This window comes from Acinonyx jubatus, chromosome B4, assembly GCF_027475565.1.
Source record: "Acinonyx jubatus isolate Ajub_Pintada_27869175 chromosome B4, VMU_Ajub_asm_v1.0, whole genome shotgun sequence".
Classification (NCBI taxonomy): domain Eukaryota; kingdom Metazoa; phylum Chordata; class Mammalia; order Carnivora; family Felidae; genus Acinonyx; species Acinonyx jubatus.
The window spans coordinates 36,625,680-36,652,117 of NC_069387.1; the positions used below are offsets into that span (position 1 = coordinate 36,625,680).

At 39.6% G+C, this 26,438-nt stretch overlaps 1 protein-coding gene and 1 pseudogene across 7 annotated transcripts in view; one reads left to right on the forward strand and one right to left on the reverse strand.

Moving 5' to 3' along the window:
* Nucleotides 1–1,904: 1,904 nt before the first annotated feature.
* On the forward strand, nucleotides 1,905–2,374 carry LOC106965493 (60S ribosomal protein L23a-like; annotated as a pseudogene).
* A 3,503-nt stretch (nucleotides 2,375–5,877) lies between these two features.
* CCDC77 (coiled-coil domain containing 77) overlaps nucleotides 5,878–26,438 on the reverse strand; it is a 30,933-nt gene continuing 10,372 nt past the window's right edge. For 5 of the 7 annotated variants that reach the window (XM_027074000.2, XM_053225669.1, XM_053225668.1 and 2 more), the window contains 9 exons: nucleotides 25,389–25,531; nucleotides 23,505–23,601; nucleotides 21,876–21,951; nucleotides 14,469–14,563; nucleotides 13,135–13,283; nucleotides 10,279–10,498; nucleotides 7,895–8,020; nucleotides 7,641–7,793; nucleotides 5,878–6,913 (listed from right to left, as the gene is read on the reverse strand). In XM_027074000.2, the coding sequence (XP_026929801.1) occupies nucleotides 6,767–6,913; nucleotides 7,641–7,793; nucleotides 7,895–8,020; nucleotides 10,279–10,498; nucleotides 13,135–13,283; nucleotides 14,469–14,563; nucleotides 21,876–21,951; nucleotides 23,505–23,601; nucleotides 25,389–25,531 (1,206 nt within the window). In that variant the 3' untranslated portion in view covers nucleotides 5,878–6,766. The remainder of the gene's footprint in view (nucleotides 6,914–7,640; nucleotides 7,794–7,894; nucleotides 8,021–10,278; nucleotides 10,499–13,134; nucleotides 13,284–14,468; nucleotides 14,564–21,875; nucleotides 21,952–23,504; nucleotides 23,602–25,388; nucleotides 25,532–26,438) is intronic. The other 2 variants (XM_015061468.3, XM_015061469.3) reach the window with 1 other exon arrangement.

The following is a 26,438-nucleotide window of genomic DNA, read 5'->3' on the forward strand; positions in this document are numbered from 1 at the left end:
CTTCATCTCCCTCCCAAGCAAATGAGTTCTTCATTCTATCTGTCGCAAATGCAAGGCATGACCCAGACCAGAACTATATGCTTCAAAGCTTAAATTTGGCATCTATTGCTAGGTTTTGCTTCTCTTTCCAGTGTGCAGTGTAAATGCCTCCAAATTACTACCACTTGTCTTCCTTCCGTCTTCCCCCAGGGAAAAGGATTCTCTAGCAAGTCAACGGACAATTACCCAAGTCAAAAAATTAACTTTGACTTGCTCACGCTTTTCCACAGAGTAGTAGCAATATTCCCCTCCACTCAGATTTGCTTTGTTGGCTGGGAGACCCACAAGGAGAAAGGGTGAACAGTGCTCTTCATTGCTCATTAGTTGGTGCTGAAACAGAGGCTAAATGAGCCTTCCCTGAAGCTCCACCTCCAGTCTCTTTGACAACTAATTCCCACTAGAATGACAGTCTCTCCTGTCTGCATCCTGCAATCTGCTACTACAGATAATGGTCAGGAACTTTGTAGCTGAAGTTAAGGCATAGTGACTCCCAGCTCTGGGTAGCTTCTGCCTCATTCCCACGTCCTGGGAATGTTTGATGTCTAAGAGCTCTGTGGCTCGCCATGGTGCCTGGTGCTTTAGTACCTCTCAGTGAACTCTTGGTGCTTTCTTCTCTTCTCCCAAGACACAACCCACACGGTTGGTCCCCACAAGCACGAACACACACAGGTGTACACACGCTCCTCTTTGGGGGGCTGTACAGATAGTAGACTCAGAGGCAGCTTTCTGGCATAATTTAGCTCTCTGGCACCACCTTCTGCGGCATGGAGGGTGTTCTCAGCATTTTCAGAACACGCTGTAGGTCTCTAAGCCTCTGGGAGAGACTGGATTTCCTACCTCTATTCTTTCATCCTGAAGAAACTCTTCCATATACAGCTATCACTCCAAACTTCCCAGCTTCTTAAATGCTTAACAGGGCTTGTCAGTGACCACATCTGTTCTACGACTCTACAACCTGTACTCCTCCTATAGCATCCTGCCCAGAAGTCATTCAATAAACACTCTGTAACAACGGAAAATGTTCTTACTCCCCTGCCTCCTCTTCAGCCCACTCAATTAAGGATGTCTTCCTCTATTAAAGCAAAAGCAAGAACACAGATGTTCCTTCCCATGCCTCAAACACAAGTGAATCCACTCACCTGCTGGGAATGCTGCATGCAACCCAGGCAAGTGCATGGCACAGTTGGATGAACCTCCGTTATGGCTTTGCTAGGGAAGAACAATGATCCTAATGGCCAGTACATGTGCAGAGTGCTACAAAACAGCTCCAGTGCTCAAACCCCAGACAGACTTTCTGAAAAACTTCTTTGTCTAAGTTCATAGGTCCAGGCTATAAACTCTGGTGAGAGAACCCCAGCCATGCCACTTAACACTCAATCACTGTGGCATCTCAGCAGCATGTCTCCGTTTCCAGACGGCGATGCTGGGCACTGATGAGAGTCAGAACTGTTGGTTTCGGGTTTCTCAGCCATGTTATCTAAGGACCGGCTGCTTGGGATTTGATCAGGGCTGGTTTGGGAGAGAGGCAGACGCCGTCTTTTCCCCAGAACAGACTACCCTTTGAGCTCTGCCGCCACCCGGGCTGGGGATGGAAGAAAGAAAACAAAAATCCTCACTGTATGTGGTTCTCCGGAATTTAACTTGGCTCTGGAGAGGGAAAATTAAAGAGCAACACTGCTCATCCACTCTCAACGCCCTCTGCAGGCAGCAAAGCCCATTAGCACTGAGGCTTGTCAGGACTGGGAAGGCATTGGGGTGAGGACAAGGTCAATTTCTCTCCCATCTCCTCCCTAGGCCAACACTAAGGTGTTGAGTAGGGAAGTCCGATTTAAAGTCCCTTTACAAGAACCAGCCCTTTCACAAAGATGGCACTGAAGGCAGAGAAGGAAGCCCCTGACCCTCCCAAAGCTGAAGCCAAAGCAAAGGCTTTGAAGGCCAAGAAAGCGGTGCTAAAAGTGTCCACGGTCACAGGAAAAAAAAGATCCGCATGTCACCTACCTTTTGATGGCTCAAGACACTGTGTCTTCAAAGGCAGCCCAAATATCCAGGAAAGAGCGCCCCCAGGGGAAACAACCTTGACCATTATGCCATCATCAAGTTCTCGCTGACCACTGAGTCAGCCGTGAAGAAAATAGAAGACAACCACACACTTGTCTTCATTGTGGATGTCAAGGCCAACAAGCACCAGATCAAACAGGCTGTGAGGAACCTCTATGACATTGACGTGGCCAAGGTCAACACCCTGGTCAGGCCCAATGGAGGGAAGAAGACATATGTTCCACTGGCTCCTGACTATGACGCTTTGGATGTTGCCAACAAAATTGGGATCATCTAAACTGAGTCCAGCTGGCTAAATCTAAATATAAATTTTTTCACCATAAAAAAAAAAAATAATGAAGTCAGTTTCCAAGAATCAATTGAGACAGAACGTTCTCATCGGGCTAAGCTATGAAGAAAGGAGAGAGACCCAGTCTAGTGATTTGGGACAAGGACAGCGCAACTAGTCATGTGGTGAGATTTTTTTGTTTTGTTTTCCTGGCCCTTCATATATTCACTGCATACGTGGTGTGGGTGTGGTGTAGTGTAGGGTGGTCAGGGTGGGTGTTGGGTGTAAGAAATCACTTTGGGAGAAAGTGAAATGCTGAGTTCTTCCTAAGTATTTATATTCCCTAGAGCTTCAAAAAAATTCTTCTGCCTTAACAAAGATTCTGCTCTTCAACCTGACATCTTACCCTAAAAAGAGGCCTGTCAATGCAAGTCACTGAGAGATACACATGGAAAACCCCTGCATTCCATCATCCCAGCTCATTTTAGGGGACATTTCATGTTCTGTTTTCCTTTAAGTCATTAGCAAGTGAACTTGGGGACTTTAAATCAGTCTCTGATTTATTTCTCTCATCTGGATTCAGTCACCCTTTGCTATACAGTTTCCCATCCCAGTGCTACCTTTGCTTACTAGGTGGATACTTTGCTTTCAGGTAGGTTTTCCCTTAAATTCCATGCTGTTCCTGGCTGTCAGCAGAGCATACAACTTTTGATCTCAAGGTTGTGCTTTCAGTCCCCATGTTGGGTATATAAAAAATAAATAAAAAATTAAAAATAATAAAAGTTGTGTGGTTTTTTTTTAATTTTGTACTATTCTCAAGGGAGATTACTCCTGCTTTTCAATACCTCTAGGCAAAGAAATCCCCTAACATTCTCACCATTAGTTGCTGGAATCATGGAAAAGCAGATCACCTAGGGAGGATCCTGTGGGTGAGAGAGTCCTGGGAATATTGACATTGACATGATAAGCAGAAGGGAGTCAGACAAGGAGTGAGCAAATCCAGCCGACAGAGGAGTCAGAGAGGACAGAGAGATCTACGAAGCAAGGAGAACACGTGAGGATGGGGTGGCACCCTCAAATGCGAGTGCTCAGGAGGTGAAGCTGGAGGCCAGGCATGACACAAGATGGGGCAGGATGAATTCAAGGTTACGGTCAGACTGAGTAGAGGTGAAATACAGAATCCTGAAGACATTATAGAGGATTTGAACAAAGAACATATAAAGAAGAGTTTAATAAGGTCATTTTTGGGGAGAAGGAATTCATTGCTTTGACATAAAGCAAGAAAGCATAGCTTTTGGCACATAGAGAGCATAGCTCTTCTGTAGAAGCTTATCAGGTGGTGCCCTGGCCTAGGAAGTGATACAAGAGTGTAGGGCAGAGTGAAGAATCACTCTAGTTAAGTAAAAGAACCCCAGACAGACAAGTCCAATCTTGACCAATTATCGAGCTTGTGGCTAAATGAAATCTTACAGAAATATGCATGACAATACATCAGACTCATTCAGATTTTGGATCCCTCCATTTAATATTTCATTATCCCTTTCTAAATGTCAAGACAGAGAACAGTCAACAAAGTAGTATCGAGATTGTACTAATTTAAAATTAGCACCGATATGGTTAAATACGAAGATGTTTAGTGGATTGGACAATAGTGAGCCAAAAGAGGAAAGAAAATGCCACAAAACCAACAGGAGGTCCATCAGAAACACCGTGGTCCAATTGGAGTTTGTTGGGATGCAAAAAAACAGCAGACTAGCCATGTCAAAATGGAATGGCTGGGAGAAACTGGACAAATAACATCTTACTCTGTATTTCTTCCAACCACATGTGAACCCACAATTATCTAAGAAGATAGATAGATTGAGATGGAGGTAAATGAATTAACTTTTCAAGCATATGATTTTATAATAAATATTTAACTAAAACAAATATATATTTACCACACCAATTTGAATTGACTCTATTACAGTAACCTAAATTCCAATATTTAATTGGGTCTATTTCTCAACTTTGTATTCTATGGCACTTGTTGGTCTGTTAATGTGTCAATACAACACAATTAAAAAAAAAAAAAAAAGCATGGCTGGCTCAGTTTTCAGAAAGAAGCCACGCAGCCCAAAAAGCAAAGAAGAGATGCCAAGATCTGCAAACAAAAGCAATAATAGCTTCTATTTGACAGCCAAGCTCCCAGAAAGCTCCTATGGCAAGGGCAGTGGGTTTCTTAGTAACAATCTCACTCCACACACTTATGTACCACTTAAGATGTGAATATTATCATCTGGTAGTTCAGAAAAAAATTACATCGTTTCCAAAAAGAGAGCTATCCCATCCACAATAATATGGGTATACTATGATGCTACCTTAGACACCAAGTAATCAAGTACATAACTGTTCCACAAGTTCAGCTTGTGTTCACACTTCTTTTTGTAGGACTGACTTGAAATTAAGCTACCAATCAGTCCAGGAGTAGAATACTTCACAGCTTACACCCATTAACAGATTTACAAACAACAAAACCCAAAAAAAACTTTTGGAGGAACTTAGCTGGCTCAGTTGGTAGAACACGTAACTCTTTATCTCAGGGTCCTGAGTTCAAGTCCCAACTTGGGCCTAGAGCTTACTTTAAAAACAAACACCATCTTTTGAAACATTTTCTTTGCAGTGCCTCCCTTTGGCCCTTTCTCCTGTCTGCCTATTCTAGATCCATTTAGTTCTCTGCCTTTACCTACTTGCTAAGTTAGGACACATGACGCAGACAGTGATTTGCTGGAATCTTAGACTTTTTTTTCATTGGCAGCCAATTCAACTCACCAAATCCTTCATCAAAACCTACTCCTAATGGTTCTATCCCTTGCCCCTCGCCAGTGCCCTCTCCTCTTTCCAAACATTCACTCTTCTCAAGCTCCGCACGACAGCAGTGCCCCATCTCACTCTCAGTGGAAGGCCTTGATTTTATTCCCTCTGTGAAAAATGAGGCAATCAGCCCTTAGGATTATCTACTCCTCTGCTCTTGCTGCCTCCATCGAACTGGCTCTCATTCTCCTCCTCCTATTTCACGAACATCTCTTCATTTATATGTGATAGAACCAAAGGTAGTGGCACTAAAACTTTATCCATTTTTCCATCTACATCCTCTATAAAGCAAATTGTTCTGCCTCTGGACCAAAATAATTGCATATGTACCTGGACAGCCTCTGGACAGTCAGTTGATCTTAGCTTAGTATAGCCTCATTCTGATTCATCCAGGACAAAGGAAAGAACTCAGGTTTCCATATTTGTATTAAGAAAATGGTGATTGAACTGCCAGTAGGAGATGCTACTTTCTTCTTTAATGTCTATGATAACAGATCAGGTTTTTTTCAACTAACAAGTTCAGCCAGAAATTCCCAGAGGGATTAGTCTTGGACTTTAGAGGGACTTACATATGTGGATGGTTCTTCTTTTTGTTCTAACACTTAAAGAACTACTTTTTCATTACAGTTGCTATTTTGGCACTAGGCAAAACAAAAAGGCTTATTAAATCATAGAATTTCAGAGCAAAACTTTAATACTTGTACAAAACTGCAGAGACTTGGAACAAGTAAAGTCATTAACAAAGTTATAAATGTGGTTTTTAACAAATTATAGAAAACTAGAATATCCTCAATTACATTTTTATTGAAAAATAGTTAATGTGTAATATACAATATATACATTATTTTTTAAAAAACATGTTATTGGTGAAATGATGAGCTTTCATACAAGGATCACTGAAGTTTCACTCACTCTTAGCAAAGTGGCACTTTTATTTTCCTAGGTGAACATTTTGTTTAAAAATGGAGTCTCTAGAAAGAAAAAGAGAGAAATAAAGGGAGAAAGAAAGGAAGAGGTCTTTAGTGCCCTCTGGTGAAACTTCCTGAGACTGGGTATCCAAAAAAAGTAATTCTGCTCATGAGGGAAGAAAGTTAAATAGCAGAATTACTACCTGTTCACATTTGACAGAATGTGATTTGCTGCCTTGGGCAACCTCAGAGGATGCCTTGATCTCAGGGAAAGTGTTCCAACTACTGACACTCAGCCCAGCCGAGTGAAGAAAATACTTTCTTCCTAAATTTTCATTGTCATTGCCTTCTTAAAAAAACAAAAAACTGTCATATTTTAAGTGGGAGAAAAAATGTGGGAAAGGTTACAATCCAGACCAAAAAAAAAAAAAAAAAAGCTAATAGGACAGCAAAAATTATAGCTAAAACTTAGCAAGAAGAGCTCCTTTAGTGGTCCCTAACTCTTAGCCCGATCTTCATAATGATGGATATCACTGTCCTAGCCGACTCTATGTGTACAGATTCTGGGAGAAAATAACCTTTTCCTCAGATTTCAGGAAGCAGACCTATTCCAGACGAGGGCCATTTCTAAATGTAAACATCAACAGAGTCTAAGTTCATTCTCCAGACCAAATACTTTGGACTTAAGGTTCTTCAGTTCTCCTTGTAGCTTATGTGCCCGTCTATTGCTGTCACGCACCTCACACAGAATGGCAAGATCCTGGTTTGCCTGGGCATTAAGTGTTGCCTAGAGATTGGAAAAAAAAAGAAGAAATGATTATAGCACACGCCAGGGGAAGAAATCGGTCAGAAAGGCTAGGCTCTCTGGCTCCTTTTTGTGAGACTTGTAGTACATAAGAGAAATCCAGTCCTCAGTTTGCTTAACAACTAACTAAAAGAAGGAAAATGTAGAGTACAATTAAAGCAGAAAAGGCGTGAGACTCTTGGCTTTCCCACATAGCAGTAAAGAAGCCATGGGACAGAGATCAGAAATAATGAGTAAAAAAAGACACTGATATGAACATTACTGGTAAATTTGCCAAAGAATCAAAGAAAGCATCTCTTCTTTTCCACAATTGACCTTGTTTGGCACATAGCAATCATTGAAGATATGTGGATGACTGGTTAAATCTCCTTAAGAAGGATCCTGAGGCAACCTGGATTCTAAATAAAGCTGTGTTTGATAGGAAGAAATTACTTTACTACTCAATTACTCACTTTCTCCACTGGTAAAATAGACACAGTTCTTGTACTTGAACGGGGAAGGATGAAGCTTTCTGCTAAGTTTAGCTAAGACAGAAGTACACTGATGCAATCAATGATTTCAGTCTACTTAGTCTTCCCTCTGGTGTGTACTCGCTAAACTGATTTTAGTGAGGTGTGTCTACACATTTCTCTTCTGAGGAGGCCTCACGGCCACGTCTCCTCACCTGCACCCCTTTTCTCCCTCTTGGTCATTCAGAATTAGCAATTACCTTATAGAGTATTTGCTCCAAGTCTTTCAGCCTCTGCCGGAGAATCTTAATATCTGTCTTAAAGCCTTCTACTTCCAAGATACGCCGATTCTCCAAGGCCTCATAGCGTTTTGTCATCACCTGTAAGCGCCTCCCCATCTTGTTAGTGCGATCCTAAATATAGGGACAGGGCAAGGCATTTTTGAAGATGAGGGAAGCATTCCCCAAACCATCTGCACTTCCCACTCCATCAGAGGTGGCAGAGAATTTTGTACCTTGAAGATCTCTCTCCTCACTCTCTCTTCCTCACGAATTCGGGCAAGTTCTTCTTCTAGGGAAATGCACTGCTCTTGATACATGTTGGACAATTTTTTCTCTTGTACTAACTTATCTTTTAGGGACTGCAGGTCAGAAGGAGAAAAAATTACAATTTTGGTAATTCAAATAGCACTTAGGCAAGGAAAGAAAGGATTTCCCTAAGTCTAAAACGAGTTAAGGAACAAGACAGCAAGGAACTTTGGGGAGAATGTGAAAGCCTCTTATTTCTAGAGGACTCTCTCAACCTTTTTCTGAAGTGTACATAGTAGAAATTCTTTAAAATAAAACAAATATCTTGGATCTGAGGAGAATCAGATAATGGAGCTCAGAACTATCTCAAGTAAGACATTACAATATATGTTTTGGGACACATTTCTGAAGTTTTTCTTTATTTTACTTTCAATTTTTTTTAAGTTTATTTATTTTTGAGAAAGAGTGAAAGCACAAACAGGAGAGGGGCAGAGAGAGAGAATCCCAAGCAGGCTCTGCACTAATAATGCAGAGCCTGATGCAGGCTTGATCTCACAAACCGTGAGATCATGACCTGAGCTGAAACCAAGAGTCTCATCAGACAGAGCCACCCAGGCGCCCCTGAAGTTTCCTTTAAATAGAAACAACAACAAATATTATATATGTTCCATCAAGCAGCCAGAAGATCTACAAAAACCTAAATCAGATGTTTCTTCCTTACACACAATCCTTCAAAGAGGTACAATGTTTACAGCTAAATTATTCTCACCAGGAATGTAAAGGCCCTAGAAGGCATCCTCCACAATTGGCTGCTGCCCCCACCCCCCAACCCATCAACCTCTTTGCTTTCCACTTCCTTCTTGCTTATTCCTCTATGACCACAATGATATTCTCCCTCTTCCCTGAACATACTTTTCTTTTTAAATTAAAATTCTTGTAAAGTAGGGTCCACGCCCAATGTGGGGCTCGAGCTCATGAACTTGCTCTACCGACTGAGCCAGCCAGCTGCCCCTCCCTGAACATACTTTAAATTTGCTTTTCCCTCTGCTTGAAATGCTCATCCCCTAGGTCTGCACAACAGGCTCTGTACCATTTTAGGTCTCAGCAAAAACATCAGACATTAACAGAGGGTCCCCATGCTTCCCTATGAAAGTAGACTTTTAGCAACTACATACAATCTTCATATAATCTTTTTAATTCCTTAATACCATTTACTTTTTAATAATCTATCATTTTTAAAAAATGTTTATTTAATTTTGAGAGAGAGAGAGACAGCAAGCAAGAGCTCGGGAGGGGGAGGGGCACAGAGAGAGGGAGACACAGAATCCGAAACAGGCTCCAGGCTCCAAGATGTCAGCACAGAGCATGACATGGGGCTCAAATTCACGAACTACAAGATCATGACCTGAGCCGAAGTTGGACGCTTAATTGATTGAGCCACCCAGACGCCCCAATCATTTTCTTTGTTAATGTTTCCTTCTTACCCATTAAAGTTTTTTTTATCTATTTAAGTAGTCTCTACATCCATGTGGGGCTCGAATTCATGACCCCAAGATCAAGAGCCACATGCTCTTCCAACTGAGCCAGCCAGATGTCCCCATTCTCACCCATGAAAATGTAAATGCCATGAAGGCAGGCCTGGTCTAACTTATCTACTGTTGTAGCTCCAGAGCCTAGCCCGTAGTAGGAGTGTTATAAGTATTTATTCAATGAATAAACAAATCAACCAGTAGTTTAATTTTCTAAATATGCAAACACTGTAATGATAACACTACTCTTTGAAAACTATTTCTTGGAGTGCCTGGGTGGCTCAGTCAGTTGAGCGTCCGACTCTTGGTTTCAACTCAGGTCATCATCTCACGGTTCGTGGGCCCGAGCATCACATCGGGCTCTGTGCTGACAGTGTGGAGCCTGCTTGGGATTCCGTCTCCCTCTCTCTCTGCCCCTCCCCCACTCATGTTCTTTCTCTCTCTCTCTCTCTCTCAAATACATAAACTTAAAAAATATATATTTCTTTTTACTATTATTTTTTAATGTTTACTTATTTTTGAGAGAGAGTTCACGCACGAACCAGGGAGGGGCAGAGAGAGACGGAGATAGAGGATCCCAAGCGGGTCCACGCCGACAGCAGAGACTCCAATGTGGGGTTCAAACTTGAGAACCATGAGATCATGACCTGAACCAAAGTTGGATGCTTAACTGACTGAACCACTCAGGTGTCCCAAAAAACCTATTTCTTGAGGCTGCTGCTATAACAGCTTTGGGAACTGAATGAATCTTGTATGACAATTCTCAGGTTCTTTGAAATTCTCTGAATTCTTTCAACTTTTCCAGAAAAATTAACAATTTCTATAAGACATAAGAAAACTACCTTAACATATTCATTTTGGTGATGATGATTCTCATGAATGACTGGCCAAACGTTTCTAATTTTATCTTCTTTCTTCTTACATTGCATGCTGTATTGCTTAATCTTTGACATCAAATGATCCTTTTCAAGCATCCATGACTTCTCTTTATTTTGGTTTTCAAATCTGAGTTGCAAAAAGTCTTTGGTGCTCTCATAGAGAAGTTCTTGGGTGTGATGGAGACTGAAAGAAAATACAAATGTGGACACGAAGAAGCTTACATGGCACCTATGACACATAGTTATTCAGACAAAGGGAAGATATAGGTTCTTTAAAAATTGTGAAATCCGTGAATTCTGTAAAATATCATTAACACTTTTAAAAACACACTTAACCTGGTCACTGGCAATCTTACATGTTTTACAAGACAAAATGTACTGTACTTACCCTTGCTCACTGGCTAACAGACTGGGCTTTATAGATATTTTCCTAAATTTCAGGTTATATAATTAAAAGACCTATAGAAATATTCGCACATAGCCTGCACAAATGTGGACTATTCCCTGACTGAGGGTGAACAAAAGTTCTAAAATGTCAAAGAGTTTTGCTTTTGTTTATGCTGTGCTCCACACGTAAACTGCCTGGTATCAAATCTTATCCTTTTCTCAAGATCAACTTCCTCCATGGAGGCATCGTGGCAACTTTAAGCCCATTTAGCTTCTCTATTCTCCAAAATTCCATGTCAGTTTAAATCTCTATGCCTGTGCTACAATCCGACACTTGCTTATATATGATGCTGTTTTAACTATCAAAAGGCATATTTTCCTTTTTTTTCTAAGTTTATTTATTTTTAGATCTTTATTTATTTTTAAGGGAGAGAGCATGAGTGGAGGAGGGGCAGAGAGAGATGGGGGGGCCAGAGGATCTGTACTGATAGTAGCAAGCCCAATGTGGGGCTAGAACTCAAGAACTGTGAGATCATGACCTGAGCTGAAGTCAGACACTCGACTGAGCCACCCAGGTGTCCTTAAAGTTTATTTTGAGAGAGACAGAGACAGAGACAGAGAGACAGAGAGAGAATCTCAAGCAGGTTCCATGCTATCAGTGCAGAGCCTGACATGGAGTTTGAACTCACTAACCAGGAGATTGTGACCTGAGCCGAAATCAAGAGTTAGACGCTTAACCAACTGAGCCACCCAGATGCCCTATTTTTCTTTTTCTTTTCAAAAGATTTTATTTTTAAGTAATCTCTATACCCAATGTGGGGCCCAAACTCACAACCCCAAGATCAAGCACCACATGCTCCATCAACTAAGCCGGCCAGGTGTCCCATCGTGCGTATTTTCTAACCTGAGTGAAAGCTTATACCTTATTTATCATTTACTTTTGCACTGCTACCACCAGATTTTCAAGGACAGTACCAGCTACTAAACAGACACAAAGTACTGAATAGATTCTCGCCGACTACTGAGATTTTGGAATAGGCGAATGATGTTCTATCTTCAAAAAAAAAAAAATCTATCTAGAAGTTAGCAGTTCATCAGTTTAACATCAACACCTAGAAAAATACTGTATCAAATGATCAAACTGCTTGCAAAGAATATGAAATACCATGAGGCAATCACTGTAATTTCCCACTGACCAAATAATGTCAGACACACTCAGTTCTTTTCATGAGTAATAGGATATGCAGAGAAGGGGAAATAATAGCATAATGCAGGCACAAAGCAGGACAACTGTCACCAGATGAATGTATATATGTTCAGGTATACATGTATGTGTATAAAGAAAGAGATTGATTCAGTTACCACAAGGATCTCTCTTGCTTTCAATGAGTTATTTTATTCTATCTTACATTATGTTCTCAATTACAAAGTGGGCGAGTAGGATCTTGCTAATGTATAAGTGGTTTGAAAGAGACCCAAAAGACAGTCACTAATGGCCTTGGATTTCATGCCATTCAATATTCTTAGGATGATCTATCTAATGTAAGGGATTGATCATGTGCTCAGATATGTAGATGATGTTAAAGCAGGATGGTTATTAATAGTCTAGAAGACAATTGTAAAATTACAAATTACTATGAAAATTTAAAAACACCGTTCCCTAGGGGCGCCTGGGTGGCTCAGTCGGTTGGGCGACCGACTTCGGCTCAGGTCATGATCTCGCGGTCCGTGAGTTCGAGCCCCACATCGGGCTCTGTGCTGACAGCTCAGAGCCTGGAGCCTGTTTCAGATTCTGTGTCTCCCTCTCTCTCTGACCATCCCCCATTCATGCTCTGTCTCTCTCTGTCTCTAAAATGAATAAACGTTAAAAAAAAATTTTTTTTAATAAATAATGAAAACACTGTTCCCTTAAAAACAATTAAAATCCAGTGAAAACTGAAAATGCTATGCGTAAGGCCAAAATACCAAAAATAAAAACGAAGGTGGAGGAGTGCTGGCCAAATGCAAACATACTGTTGTGTTCAAAGAAACAGAGCCGGCAAGAGCCAGAAGGCAGTTCCTACTCTGCAGTGGTCAGAAATCTTAATTTAAGTATCACATCCAATTTTAATCCCCATACTTTCAAGTGGAGGAAGAGGCACTAGAGAAGTTTAAGATGACAATAAAAAAAATAAATAAATAAAGCGATGAAAAATGTAACATGAAAAAAAATTTTAAATGTAGAATGTTTAACACAGAAAAGAAGCAGTAAGGTGCAGTTTGATAAGGATCACCAAGTACTCAATGTTTATTGCGTGCCTATTGTGCATACAGGGCAGGACAAGAGTTGGACACTTAACCAACTGAGCCACCCAGACGCCCCAGGACAGTCCACTTTTAAGCCACTCAGAAAAATGCAAAAATCTGTCAGGTACAGCTTTCTTGAACACTCACCTTTTGGTAAGCTCTTTGATTTTGTCCTGATTTCTCTGTTGATGCACTTGTATTTCCTCAATGCGAATCCGTCTATCCTCTATGAGCCCTTCAACTTGCTCTCGAGAAAGCCTGGTCTGCTCCTCCAGCTGAGCCTGCAGCGCTTCCACCTAGGTAGGCCAAACGGGGTATGGCATATCCACTCCTGCTTTGCTTCCATTTATTTATTACCTCTAAAAGCCAGCCTTGCTCCAGAAAAGTGTAAAAAGCCAAACAAAAAACCCACAAACAAAAGCACAGCAGCAAAACAAATAGAAGAAAAATCTTAAGTGTTCTCCTTTTTATTTAATGTCTTATAAATGGGGTTAGGCTACAAAAGAGCAAGCTCTGTCCACACTAAACAAAGCATCTACATCACACACAAAAAGCTAGAAAATACAGTTTCCTCTACCCTAAGATTCTCATCTTTTCACTATCTTCTATTTTGGAATTTTAGGACTGTCTTCCTCTTAAGAACCCCTCGTTGCACAGAAATAGAATGACTCTTCTTCATTTTTCACTTTAAAAGGTGGGGCAAAATCAGTATAATGTAATTTCCTTCTCTGATTCTGGCTGTCATGACTCCAAATGGAGATACTAGCCAAAGGCAGAAACTGTCATTTAAAGCAACAGACTGCTCTGTTGTTACTCCTCCCCAGTAAGGACAGGAACTTGAGTGCAACTAGATGAAAAATCCTGGTTGCAAATGATACACAATTACCAGATGGTAATAGGATGATTCATGACTTTCCTAGGCCAATGTACCTTTTAAAAAAAAATTATTTATTTTTTGTGAGAGAGTGCAAGCAGGGCGAGGGACAGAGGGAGAGAGGGACAGAAGATCTGAAGGTCACAGCGCAGAGCTTGATGCAGGGCTCGAACTCATGAGCCATGAGATCATGACCTGAGCCGATGTCAGACGCTCAACCAACTGAGCCACCCAGGCACCCGTAGAATACATGCACTTAAATAAACCGATTTACCCCCCCAGAGGTCAATCTATCAGCACAGATCCCCTAGGCCAATCACAAAGGGCATTCTTACTGTATGATAGTTTTGTTGGGTAAGGCTTTGTATATAAGCTGAAGGAATAGAAGGTTCAGAATAGTGCTTCTAGAATGGCTCAAAAGAGAACAATGGTTTTAAGATATAAAATAATTTCCCTGGAAATTAGGAACAACCTATATTTTCTTTATCACTTGATGAATAGATGTAACATGTATGTAAGAAGATATTTATATGATAACAAAGGTATGCTATACAAAGCTAAAGTTGTGGACAGAAACTGTTCTGGTTTGCCAAAATAAATTCTTTACCTGCAGGGTAAGTGTTTGTATGTCTCCCCGGTATTGCTCAGAAGAACTTTCTTCTTTCTCTCTCATTGCTGGTTTTCTTTTGCTTACTTTAGAATCTAAAACAGAAAACAAAAATTAATCAAGACCCTTACCTAGTTTTTCTTAGCTATTTGAGCATCAACATTAGCTCTGCAGAGGAGTCTGGCTGGGTTTACCTGTAAGAGAAGAAAAGGAAGAAGAATGAAAACATCCAATGGCTATAGTAAGTTTTCCAAATGGGAATCTCTCTAAAGGAACTATGCCAGGATGTCTTCTGGATAATAGTATTCACCTTTCTAAAGAATAAACACTAAATTTTCCTTTGGAGTTGTATCTATTCTCTTCATAAAATATTATTTAATCAGAAAAGGTAAGGAATAAGGAAAACTAAGTCTAAACATTTGGTTGTGATTTATCACCCAATTTTCTAAAGATGGGGATTTTAAAAATAAGCAATGCTAGGACCCTGCCTGCACCTGCCAGCCAGAGGCCAATTATCGGTGGGGTGGAGCAGCACTTCCCAGGAAGGGGGGTGCACAGAGCAGGACCCTTTAAGGCATCAGGGTTTAAATCCCAGCCTAGCACCAGGGAGGCATCAGAGTCAGTAGAGCAGGACAAACCGCCTCGTTCGGACCCATGTGGCACTGAGAGGAGGCCCTTTGGTGGGGTGCCCAGAGCGGGACCCTTTAAGACATTTGGGTTTGAACCCCAGATGAGCCCAGGCATGGGAGACTGTGGAGCAAGAGAGAGGGGGAAAAAAATAGCCCCACTCCCACTGTGCAGTACTGTGAGGATGGCCTGAACAGAGTGGTTTGGGACACCGGGGGTCTGGGGAGGAGAGACTGGGATGTCACCATTTTTCTTCCCATCACCAACAAGGTGGGGCCTCAGGGAACCGACAGAGGGCCCACAGTGGAGGCGGAACCCGCCTACACCAAACCACGCCCCTCTGCACCTGGTAACTGGGTGTCTACCTGAGCAAGATTGACACTAACCAGATCAGACAGCCTCTCCTCCAGACCAGTGCTGCCACCAGTTCCAAGGCACCATCAGATATCAGTCCAGCATTTTTGCATTTTCTGATTTAATTCTTGGATCATTCTTATTATATGCATATATATATGTGCGTGTGTGTGTGTGTGTGTGTGTATTTACACCCATACACATGTATACACACATATATATGTGTGTGTGTGTATGTGTGTGTATATACACATATATATACATACATATATACATATGTATGTGTATGTATGTATGTGTATGTATGTATATATATATATATATATATATATATATATATATATATATATATATATATATTTTCTTCCTTTTCTCCCTCTTATTTCTTCCCTTCTCTAGTCCGGTTATTCTGTATTCTGGTTGTTAGTTTATTTAAGCAGACATATTTAACCTATTCTCTTTATACCTGTTCTATATCTCCTTCTTTATTTTCTTCTCTCTCTGGATTAAGCCATATAGTTTCTCTGCCCAGTTAATTTTCTTTTTTTCCTTTCCTTTTCCCCACCCCTGTCATTTCTCTCTTTGTACAGGACAGGGCCTTTTCCACCACCACTGCCCCCCAACCCCCTTTTTTTAAAAATTTTTTTTCCAGGACTACTTCAATGAACAAATCAAAGCACACCTGGTGGAGGGTCCAAAACATCACTATGAGTAGGGAGATAAAGCAATCAGAGTCACAACAACAGAGAGCACATAACACACTGCAAAAAACACCTCCTGAAGGGCCAGGCCCTGGACAGTATATGACCCCTCTTTAATATAGTAGTGCTCCCAGGTGCAGGACACATAACAAGCTTTTAAAACACATAAGGGAAAGAAAACTAGCCAAAATGACAAAATGGAAGAATTTTCCTCAGAAGAAATTCTGACAGCTGAAGAGTTGATAAAAACAGATATAAACACTATATCTGATCAAGAATTTAGAATAATAGTCATAAGATTAATCGCTGGGCTTGAAAAAAAACATAAAAGACAGCAGAGAATCGATTGCTGCAGAGACCAAGGAAATAAAAAGTAGTCAGGATGAATTAAGAAATGCTGTAAATGAGGTACAAAATAAACTAGATGCAGTGACAGCGAGGATTGAAGAGGCAGAGCAGAGTATAAGTGAAATAGAAGATAAAATGATGGAAAAAGATCTAGCCAAGAAAAAAGATAAAAAAATTCTAGACCACGAGGAGGGAATTAGAGAACTGTGATTCAATGAAACAGAATAATATCTGTATCACAGGAGTTCCAGAACAAGAAGAGAGAAAGGGATGGAAGGTTTACTTGAACAAATTATAACTTCCGCAATCTGGGTAAGGAAACAGACATTGAAATACAGGAGGCACAAAGAACTCTCTTCAGATGTAACGTGAATCAACCTTCTGCATGACATATCATGGTGAAATTGGAAAAATACAAAGATAAAGAGAATTCTGAAAGCAGCTAGGGACAAACAGGCCTTAATCTACAAGGGTAGACACATAAGGGTAGTAGCAGACCTATCTACTGAAACTTGGCAGGCCAGAAGGGAGTGGCAGGAAATATTCAATGTACTGAATAGGAAAAACATGCAGCCAAGAATCCTTTATTCAGCAAGCCTGTCATTCAGAACAGGAGAGATAAAGGTTTTCCCAGACAAACAAAAACTGAAGGAATTCATCACTACTAAACCAGCCCTGCAAGAGATTCTAAGAGGAACTCTGTGAGGGGAATGTTGCAAAGACTACAAAGGACCAGAGACATCACAAGCATGAAACCTACAAATAACACAATGACACTAAATCCATATCTTTCAATAATAACACTGAATACAAATGGGACTAAATGCTCCAATCAAAAGATACAGGGTATCAGAATGGATAAAAAAACAAGATCCATCTATTTGCTGTCTACAAGAGACCCATTTTAGACCTGAGGACACCTTCAGATTGAAAGTGAGGGGACGGAGAACCATCTATCATGCTATTGGAAGTCAAAAGAAAGCTGGAGTAGCCATACTTCTATCAGACAAACTAGATTTTAAACTAAAGGCTGTAACAAGAGATGAAGAAGGGCATTATATCATAATTACGGGGGTCTATCCATTAAGAAGAGCTAACAATTATAAAGTTTTATGAACCCAATTTGGTAGCACCCAAATATATAAAACAATGAATCACAAACATAAGTAATCTTACTGATAAGAACATGGTAATTGCAGGGGACTTTAATACTCTACTTACAACAATGGACACATCATCTAGGCAGAAAATCAATACAGAAACAATGGCCCAGAATGATACACTGGACCAGATGGACCTGACACATATATTCAGAATTTTTTATCCAAAAGCAGCAGAATACACATTCTTCTCGAGTGTACATGGAACATTCTCCAAGATAGATCACATACTGGTCACAAAACAGCCCTCAAAAAAATATAAAAGAACTGAGATCATACCATACACATTTTCAGATCACAATGCTATGAAACTTCAAATCAACCATAGGAAAAAGTCTGGAAAACCTCCAAATGCATGGACGTTAAAGGACATCTTACTAAAGAATGAATGAATCAATCAGGCAATTAAAGAAGAAATTAAAAAATATATGGAAACAAATGAAAATGAAAACATGACAGTCCAAACCCTTTGGGATGCATCAAAGGCAGTCCTAAGAGGAAAATACACTGCAATCCAGGCCTATCTCAAGAAACAAGAAAAATCCCAAATACAAAATCTAACAGCACACCTAAAGGATATAGAAGCAGAACAGAAAAGAAACCCCAAGACAGAAGAAGAGAAATAATAAAGATTAGAACAGAAATAAACAATACAAAATCCAAAAAAACAGTAGATCTATGAAACTAAGAGCTGTTTTTTTTGAAAAAATAAACAAAATTGATAAAACCCTAGCCAGAATCCTCAAAAAGAGAGGACCCAAACATAAAACCATGAATGAAAATGGACTTATCACAACCAACCCCTCAGAACTAGAAATAATTATCAGAGAATACTATGAAAAATTATATGCCAACAAACTGGACAACTTGGAAGAAATGCACAAATTCCTAGATACCCACACACTACTAAAACTCAAATGGGAAGAAACAGAAAATTTGAACAGACCCATAACTAGTGAAGAAATTGAATCAGTTATCAAAAATCCCCAACAAATAAGAGTCCTGGACCAGACTTCCCAGGGGAATTCTACCAGGCATTTAAAGCAGAGTTAATACCTATCCTTCTCAAGCTGTTCCAAAAATTAGAAATGGAAAGAAAGCTTCTGGACTCATTCTATGAAGCCAGTATTACCTTGATTCCCAAACCACACAGAGACCCCACAAAGAAAGGAGAATTACAGGCCAATATCCCTGATGAACATGGATGCAAAAATTCTCAACAAGATACTAGCAAATCGAATTCCATAGCATATAAAAAGAATTCTTCACCAGGATCAAGTGGGATTTATTCCTGGGCTGCAGGGCTGGTTCAATATTCATAAATCAATCAATGTGATACATCACATTTAAAAGAAAGGATAAGAACCATATGATCCTGTCAATAGATGCAAAACAAAATACAGCATTGTTCCTTAATAAAAACCCTCAAGTAAGTTGGGATAGAAGGAACATACTGAAATATTATAAAAGCCATATATGAAAAGCCCACAGCTAATATTATCCTCAATGGGGAAAAACAGAGCTTTCCCCTGAGATCAGGAACACAACAGGGATGTCCACTCTCATCACTGTTGTTTAACACAGTGTTAGAAGTCCTAGCATCAGTAATCAGACAACAAAATGAAATAAAAGGCATCAAAACTGGCAAAGAAGAAGGCAAACTTTCACTTTTCACAGACATGATACTCTACATGAAAACCCGAAAGACTCCACCAAAAAGCTGCTAGAACTGATACATGAATTTAGCAAAGTCACAGGATACAAAAATCAATGTACAGAAATCAGTTGCATTTCTATACACCAATAATGAAGCCATAGAAAGAGAAATCAAGAAATCGACCCCACTTACAAATGCACCAAGAATCATAAAATACCTAGGAATAAACCTAACCAAAGATGTAAAAGATCCGTATGCTGAAAACTATAGAAAACTTATGAAGGAAACTGAAGGAGACACAAAGAAATGGAAAAACATTCCATGGATTCGAAGAATAAATGTTAAAATGTCAATACTACACAAAGCAATCTACACTTCAATGCAATCCCAGTCAAAATTGCACCAGCATTCTTCTCAAAGCTAGAACAAACAATCCTAAAATTTGTATGGAACCACAAAAGACCCCAAATAGCCAAAGTAATGTTGAAAAAGAAAACCAAAACGGGAAGCATCACAATCCCAGACTTTAGTCTTTACTACAAAGCTATAATCATCAAGACAGTGTGGTATTGGCACAAAAACAGACACATAGACCAATGGAATAGAATAGAGAACCCAGAATTGGACCCACAAGTGTACGGCCGGCTGATCTTTGACAAAGCAGGAAGGGGCATCCAATGGAAAAAAGACAGTCTCTTTAGCAAATGGTGCTGGGAAAACTGGACAGCAACATGCAACTAGACCACTTATACCATACACAAAAATAAACTCAAAATGGATCAAAGATCTAAATGTGAGACAGAAAACCATAAAAACCCTAGAGGAGAAAACAGGCAACAACCTCTTTGACCTCAGTTGCAGCAATTTCTTGCTTGACACATCTCCAAAGGCAAGGGAATTAAAAGCAAAAATGAACTATTGGGACTTCATCAAGATAAAAAGCTTCTGCACTACAAAGGAAACAATCAACAAAACTAAAAGGCAACTGACAGAATGGGAAAAGATATTTGCAAATGACATAGCGGATAAAGGGTTAGTATCCAAAATCTATAAAGAGCTTACCAAACTCAACACCTGAAAAAAAATAATCCAGTGAAGAAATGGGCAGAAGACATGAACAGACACTTTTCCAAAGAAGACATCCAGATGGTTAACAGACACATGAAAAGATGCTCAACGTCACTCATCATCAGGGAAATTCAAATCAAAACCACACTGAGATACCACCTCACACCAGTCAGAGTGTCTAAAATTAACAACTCAGGAAACAACAGATGCTGGCGAGTATGTGGAGAAATGGGAACCCTCTTGCACTGTTGGTGGGAATGCAAACTGGCATACCTGCTCTAGAAAAGTGTGGAGGTTCCTCAAAAAATCAAAAATAGAACTACCCTAGGACCCAGCAATAGCACTGCTATGAATTTATCCAAAGGATATAGGAGTGCTGATTCATAGGGGCACATATACCCCAATGTTTATAGCAGCGTTTTCAACAATAGCCAAATTATGGAAAGAGCCCAAATGTCCATCAACTGATGAATAAAGAAAATTTGATTTATATATACAATGGAATACTACTTGGTAATGAGAAAGAATGAAACCTTGCCATTTGCAGCAATGTAGATGGAACTGGAGAGTATTATGCTAAGTGAAATAAGTCAGTCAGAGAGAAACAGATATCATATGTTTTCATTCATATGTGGAACTTGAGAAACTTAACAGAAGACCATGGGGGAAGGGAAGTGGAAAAATAGTTACAAACAGAGAGGGAGGGAGACAAACTGTAAGAAACTCTTAAATACAGAGAACAAACTGAGGGTTGATGGGTCAGGTGGGGTAGAGGGGAAAATGGGTGATGGGCATTGAGGAGAGCACTTGTTGGGATGAGCACTGAGTGTTGTATGTAAGTGATGAATCACAGGAATCTACCCCCAAAACCAAAAGCACCCTGCACACACTGTATGTTAGCCAATTTGACAATAAATTATATTAAAAAAACAAGCAACACTAAAATTACACTGAACAAAATTCGTAGAATGATTTAAGAACCTCATGCTAAGAGAACAGATCTTAAGAGTTCTCATCACAGGAAAAACAAATGCATGACCATGTGGGATGATGAATGCTATCCAGACTTACTGTGGTGATCATTTCGTAACACAAATATTGAATCCTTATGTTGTACATTTAAAACAAGTGTAATATGTCAGTTACATCTTAATTTTCTAAAAAGAGGCAAAGATATAAAACTAAGATTTCCATTAAAAAAAAAAAAAAAAAGAGAAGAGACTGAGGCTTAGAATTGAATTAATATTCTGTGATCCCAGAAGTTGTCCAAGTCTGTTTTATGATTTATCATCATGTTAATTATGTATTTTTTATTTTACTTTATTAAAACATCAAGGAAGGTTAAAGGAAAGAAAGCTCAGTGAAATCTGAAACCACCAAAGACATCACTATGAATATTCATTATCACTACATAGTAGAAAAAATTTCTAATCATGTGCACTATGTTTTTGAATTCTGCATCAATGAGAATTTATAATAATGTGGCTAGTACCTGCTCTGAAAGCTGAGGAAAATTCATTCTGTTCACATATACCTACAGGCTGGATAGTCTTTTGGAAAATGCTGACCTGAAAAGGAAAAAAAAAAAAAAAAGTATAGAATTAGCCTCCCTATAAGATGTCATACTTCACTTTTTAGCTTTATTTCTGTAGGTCAAACACTATTCACATATCAAATTTGTCAAAATTGCCATAATCGTATAAGGATGTCATGTATGTGAGATACCAAAGCGGACAAAGTAACAAATTGGATAAAACTCAGTGCTGGTAATACAAACTAAAAAAATTAAATTTCAGAGTTATCTAGTAATATCTGCTGAAAGAAAGGGGGAGGGGATCCTTGACAAAGGCCTTTAGGAAAATAACGGTAACACCAAAGAATGTACATGTAGATACACATAAAGATGCTCATTGAGGTACTGTTTATACAAGTATAAAAATGGAAATACTATACATACACAAATATTTCTATATGAATGGAAAAAGTTTTATCTCTGGGATATAGAATTATGCAACACTGCCACTCTTATATGATCGATTTCTCAAATCTATCTGTTTTTAATAAAGACCATGCATTACTTTTATTATCAGCAGAAACTTCAGATTAAAAAAGAAACCTGAGGGGTGCCTGGGTGGCTCAGTTGGTTAAGCGACCGACCTCAGTTCACGTCATGATCTCACAGTTCATGAGTTCAAGCCCTGTGTCGGGCTCTGTGCTGAGAGCTTGGAGCCTAGAGCCTGCTTGGGATTCTGTGTCTCCCTCTTTCTGCCCTTCCCCCACTCATGCTCTGTGTATCTCTTTCTCTCTCAAAAATAAAAAAAATTAAAAAACAAAAAAGAAACCTGAGTATTGCAACTTGCTCCCACACTAACTCTGCTCCTGCTTTCCTCTCTAATCTCCCCCCAAAACATCTACTCCTCTATGCTTTAGATTTCCAAACAATAGGGGCACCTGGGTGGCTCAGCTGGTTAGGCATCTGACTTCAGCTCAGGTCACGATCTCGGGGTTCATGAGTTTGAGCCCCACATTGGGCTCTGCGGAGCCTGAAGCCTGCTTCAAATTCTGTGTCTCCCCCTCTCTCTGCCCCTCCCTAGCTCGCACTCTGTCTCTATCTCTCTTTTTTTTTTTTTTAATTTTTTTTTAACGTTTATTTATTTTTGAGACAGAGAGAGACAGAGCATGAACGGGGGAGGGTCAGAGAGAGGGAGACACAGAATCCGAAACAGGCTCCAGGCTCCGAGCTGTCAGCACAGAGCCCGACGCGGGGCTCGAACTCACAGACCGCGAGATCGTGACCTGAGCCAAAGTGGGCCGCTCAACCAACTGAGCCACCCAGGCGCCCCTCTATCTCTCTTAAATATAAATAAACACTTAAAAAAAAATTAGATTTCCAAACAATAAAATGGGGTAAACAATATTACTTCCCAAGGTTTTTTCGGAGAAAAATAAATAAAATCATAAAACTGTCTGTAATTATAGCAAGTGCTCTGAAAACTTAGGGGCTATGACATTTAATTCTCCTTCTATCTTCTTTAATAAGTACCAAAATTGCTCTTATTGTGGACCCCATCCTGTATTTTATAAAAGCCATGCTTACCATGCTGTACCAAAGATTACTTACTTTGTTTGGAGGCTCCTTATAAAAATAGGTCACTTCTCCAGTGTCTGTGCCCACAAGGGTCAAGAGGTTCTGAATCTTTTTCTTGTCTTCTAGCTCCCTGCAATTCTCATAGAGTAAGCACATATTGTGTTCAGAGGAAGTAAATTTTCCTATTTAAAAGACCTCCTTTCTGATTTACTTTTACGACAATGGCAACATCAAATTAAAATTGAGTAAGATATATTTAGACCTTAGCTCTAATTTTTAAAACATCAGGTGTTTATACTAATTCAGAAAGAATGGATCAAAGACCTACATATAAGAGTTAAAACTATAAAACTCTTAGAAGAAAACAAAGTGATACTGGATTTGGCAATGATTTTTTAAACATGACATCAAAAGCAGAAGGAACAAAAAGAAAAATATACCAATTGGACCTTACAAAAATAAAAAACTTCTGTGCATCAAAGAACTATCAACAGAATAAAATGGCAACACTCAGAATGGGAGAAAACACTTGGAAATCACTTACCTAATAAGGGATTCAATCTAGAATATACAAAGAACTCTTAAAACTAAACAACAGTAAAAATCAAAGAACCCAATTCAAAAATGGGCAAAGGACTTGAATAGACATTTCTCTGAAAAAGATACACAAATGACCAATAAACATGTCAAAAAATGTCAACATCACTAATCATTAGGGCAATGTAAACCAAAACAATGAGATACTACTTCACACCCATTAAGATAGCTAGTATTAAAAAAAATAAAGAACAAATGTTGGTATGCACATTCAGTAAGAGACTGAAACCTATGTGCACTGTGGGTGGGAATATAAAGTGGTACAGTCACTATGGGAAACAGTATGGCAGTTCCTCAAAATTATTAAACATAGAATTAACATTTGATTCAGCAATCACACTTCTGGGTATATATACAAAACAACTGAAAGCAGAGACCTGAACAGGTATGTGTACATCAATGTTCACAGCAGTGTTATTCACAATAGCTAGAAGATGGAAATAATTCAAATGTCCATCAATGGACCAAGGGATAAACACAATGTGGTATATACATATAATGGAATATTATTTGGCCTTAACAAGGGATGAAAGTTTGATATGTGCTACAACATTGGTGAACCTTGAAAACATTGTGCTAAATGAAATAAGCCAGATGCAAAGGGACAAATACTATCTGATTCTGCTTATATGAAGTCAAATACATAGACAGAAGGTAGAACAGTGGTTACTGGGGGCTAGGAGGAGGGGAGATGGGGAGATATTGTTTAGAGTTTCTATATGGGATGATGAAAAAGTATTCTAGACATGGATAGTGGTATGGCTGCACAATAATGTGAATATACCTAATGCCACTGCACTATGCACTTAAAAATGACTAAAATGGTAAATTTCATGTTAAATATATTTTACCACAATTTAAAAAAAATTTAGTAGTGGATGCTTCCACATCGTGGACCACTGCTCAGATGCTACCTTCAGGATCAAGACACTTCTCACCCAAGAGCTTCTCCAGCAACTGCCCTAGGCTGAAGGCAGCAGCCTTTCCCAAGTCTATATCCCCTCCCTGGTGGCAGCCTACATCCAATGAGTGGGGTACAAATGTTCAACCCCTTTGCCTCTGAATGGCTGTCCTGGCCTCAGAGCTCAGCTGAAGCTAACTGTTACCATCGAATCACAGTTCAAATTCTTCCTCTGTCCAAATCTGCTCGTAGATGGTATTCCTGAGAGTCTACCTACTAACCATCCTACGGGCATTCGTATCCATCTCAGAGTCTGCTTCCTGGGGAACACAACCTAAGAGAAGGACCATAGAGATATTTATCTTGTTTCATTTAATTTAGAAACAGAACTCCAATATTTCCCTTCTGCTAGTTGGCACCTGATTCTCAGTCGGTCGTTTTCAGAGTAGAGGCGTAAAGCATGTTCCCGTTCCTGGAAGAGGCAGACCTGCATATCACTTAGGGCTTTCTGCAATTCAGCAATCTCTTCCTCCCTCTGCTGCAAATCCCATTCTAGTTTATGCTGAGGGAAAAAAAAAAGGTAGTTGAAAAGATATCTGACTTCATAGGAGTATCTCTTATTGGGTATGGTGGCTCAGTTCAGGTAGATATATCACAAAGTGAATGGTTTCACCAACACAGAATTCAAATGACAACAGGTGTGTATAGACTAGGGTTTAAAAGCTACAGGGTGTGACGTTTGCATGTAGCATCAAAGCTCTCGTATCTTTTACAAATTACAAAACCCTGTAATGCCAAATGATCTACCTGTTCTAGTCACACCTTTTTTTTTTTTAATGCTTTCTATGTAATAAGGATTATAAAATTTTGGAAAGACAAAGATAAAAAGGTATGATTTTTGACTACAGAGCTGAAGAATTTTGTGGGGAAAGAGACATGCCAACAATTAAAGTGAAATAAGTCTTTCATGAAAGAGCATACAGAATAAAACGGTACAGGGGAAAGCATGGCAGGGGTAAAACCTCTAAGGTTTTGGGAAGTCAGGGAATGCAACCAAAAAGTTGGAACTTGAAAGACAAAAACTGTTGGAGACAAGTGGAGGGGGGCATACTCTCAGGAAAGAGACATAAATACACAACCATCAAAGAGCTGTAAGGGTCTGGAAAACTCCAAGTACTTCAGTGTTACTGGAGTGGATAGTGAGAGGCAGACTGGGGACTTATGGGGCCGGAGGCTGGATACTGGTAAGGAGTAGCTCAGGGGAGGCGTAACAAGAGTCTGAACTAGTGTTGTGGCAAGAGCAATTAAGCTGTAAGAATGGATCTAGTGACATTAAGGAAGCAGAAGCAATAGCACTTACCAAATGAAGGAAGTAGGGGCTGGGGAGTGCGGCAGGCAACGATACCATTTACTGGACAAAGAATAAAGACAAGTGAAGAGATAAGGGGAAGTGTTAGCGGCATATATGA